Source organism: Volvox carteri (genome assembly GCF_000143455.1).
Source record: "Volvox carteri f. nagariensis unplaced genomic scaffold VOLCAscaffold_261, whole genome shotgun sequence".
Lineage (NCBI taxonomy): Eukaryota > Viridiplantae > Chlorophyta > Chlorophyceae > Chlamydomonadales > Volvocaceae > Volvox > Volvox carteri.
The window spans coordinates 1-1219 of NW_003307795.1; the positions used below are offsets into that span (position 1 = coordinate 1).

Genomic DNA, 1219 nt, shown 5'->3' on the forward strand with positions numbered 1-1219 from the left:
AGTTTCAGTGTACCAGCAGGACTTCCCTGGAAGGACATTGACGAGGAAATAGCACTCGCCGGTTATGCGTAGCTGGCGTCTGTCGCTTCCGAGGGCCGCGACTGCACTGGTCAACGCACCAAATATTTGGCTATTCAGCTCACACAAATGTGAAGAGTATATGCGAGGTCGACAATTTAATACATGGTCGGGAGCATGTACTAGCTAAGTATTTCTTAGCGTGTGTAATTGAAAAGTTACGGAAATCTCCCTTTCCATTGGCCGTCCGGCAACTTCTCGCATGGGGCACTTCGCGCTGCCAAAATTACATACACACATTCGTTTACATCTATATTATCAGTTTGTGCAAGAAATCCCAAAAAAGGAGGTGCGGCGGGCCCGGCCGGCCCTAAGGAGAATCTACGAAAATTTACGACCAGCCAATGGAAAGACCCTCTTAATCTCAAGGTATTCATAGACTGTTCATAGATCAGTCTTAATCAAATCACGCCTTCATCGCTTTGCGATTTGGCTCTGTAACGCTCTGATTCCGGACCGGTTCCGGTCATCGCCGGACCGGCTGCCGGACCAAAATAACCAGCTTCCAGTCCGGCTATGCAAGCGCCTCATTCACTTGGCACCAAATATAATTTCCATTTTTTTAATCAATGCATTTTTTTATTTTCTGACGGACATCTTGATTTTGTGGACGACGAGCTCCATTAAGCCTCCCGTTCGCTCAACCGTTCCATCTAGCCTTCCATCAAGCCTGCTTCCCAGCTTTAAAACTACCAGGCTTTGATATAGCTCATATGCCTAACGTAGATATCATATAGCTGCGCGCAATGGAGCAGATGTATGAGAATGCGCGCCATGGCGGCAATCTCGTATGGGTCGCGGCTGCAGGGCAGGAGGTCGAGGATGCAGTGGAGCATGTAGTAGAGGATCCGCCTCGGTAAGCTTACTTCAGCCTACTGTGCCTTGGTTTCATGGTGGATGGCGTTACTTCCTTGAGCTGGAGGCTATTGTCACCCCTGTGCACCCTGAGATGTACAAATCTCCTGTAAAGGCAGCGCAAAAGGTGACTCTCCGAAGAGTTCTGGCTAGCGGGGCTGGGGAGGCGGCAGCAGCGGTGCAGAGTGGTGGAACAGGCAGCGGGGCTGGGGAGGCGGCAGCAGCGGTGCAGACTAGGTGGAACGGGTGGCGGGGCTGGGGAGGCTGGGCGACACAAGAAGCAGTG

At 51.4% G+C, this 1219-nt stretch overlaps 1 protein-coding gene across 1 annotated transcript in view; it reads left to right on the forward strand.

The window, feature by feature from the left end:
* Positions 1-608: 608 nt before the first annotated feature.
* The window catches only part of VOLCADRAFT_108633 (uncharacterized protein), a gene marked incomplete at its 3' end in the record, with an annotated part of 1141 nt that continues 530 nt past the window's right edge, over positions 609-1219 (forward strand). Inside the window, exon 1 of the mRNA XM_002959453.1 lies at positions 609-934. Coding sequence (XP_002959499.1) covers positions 825-934 — 110 coding nt within the window. The 5' untranslated portion in view covers positions 609-824. The remainder of the gene's footprint in view (positions 935-1219) is intronic.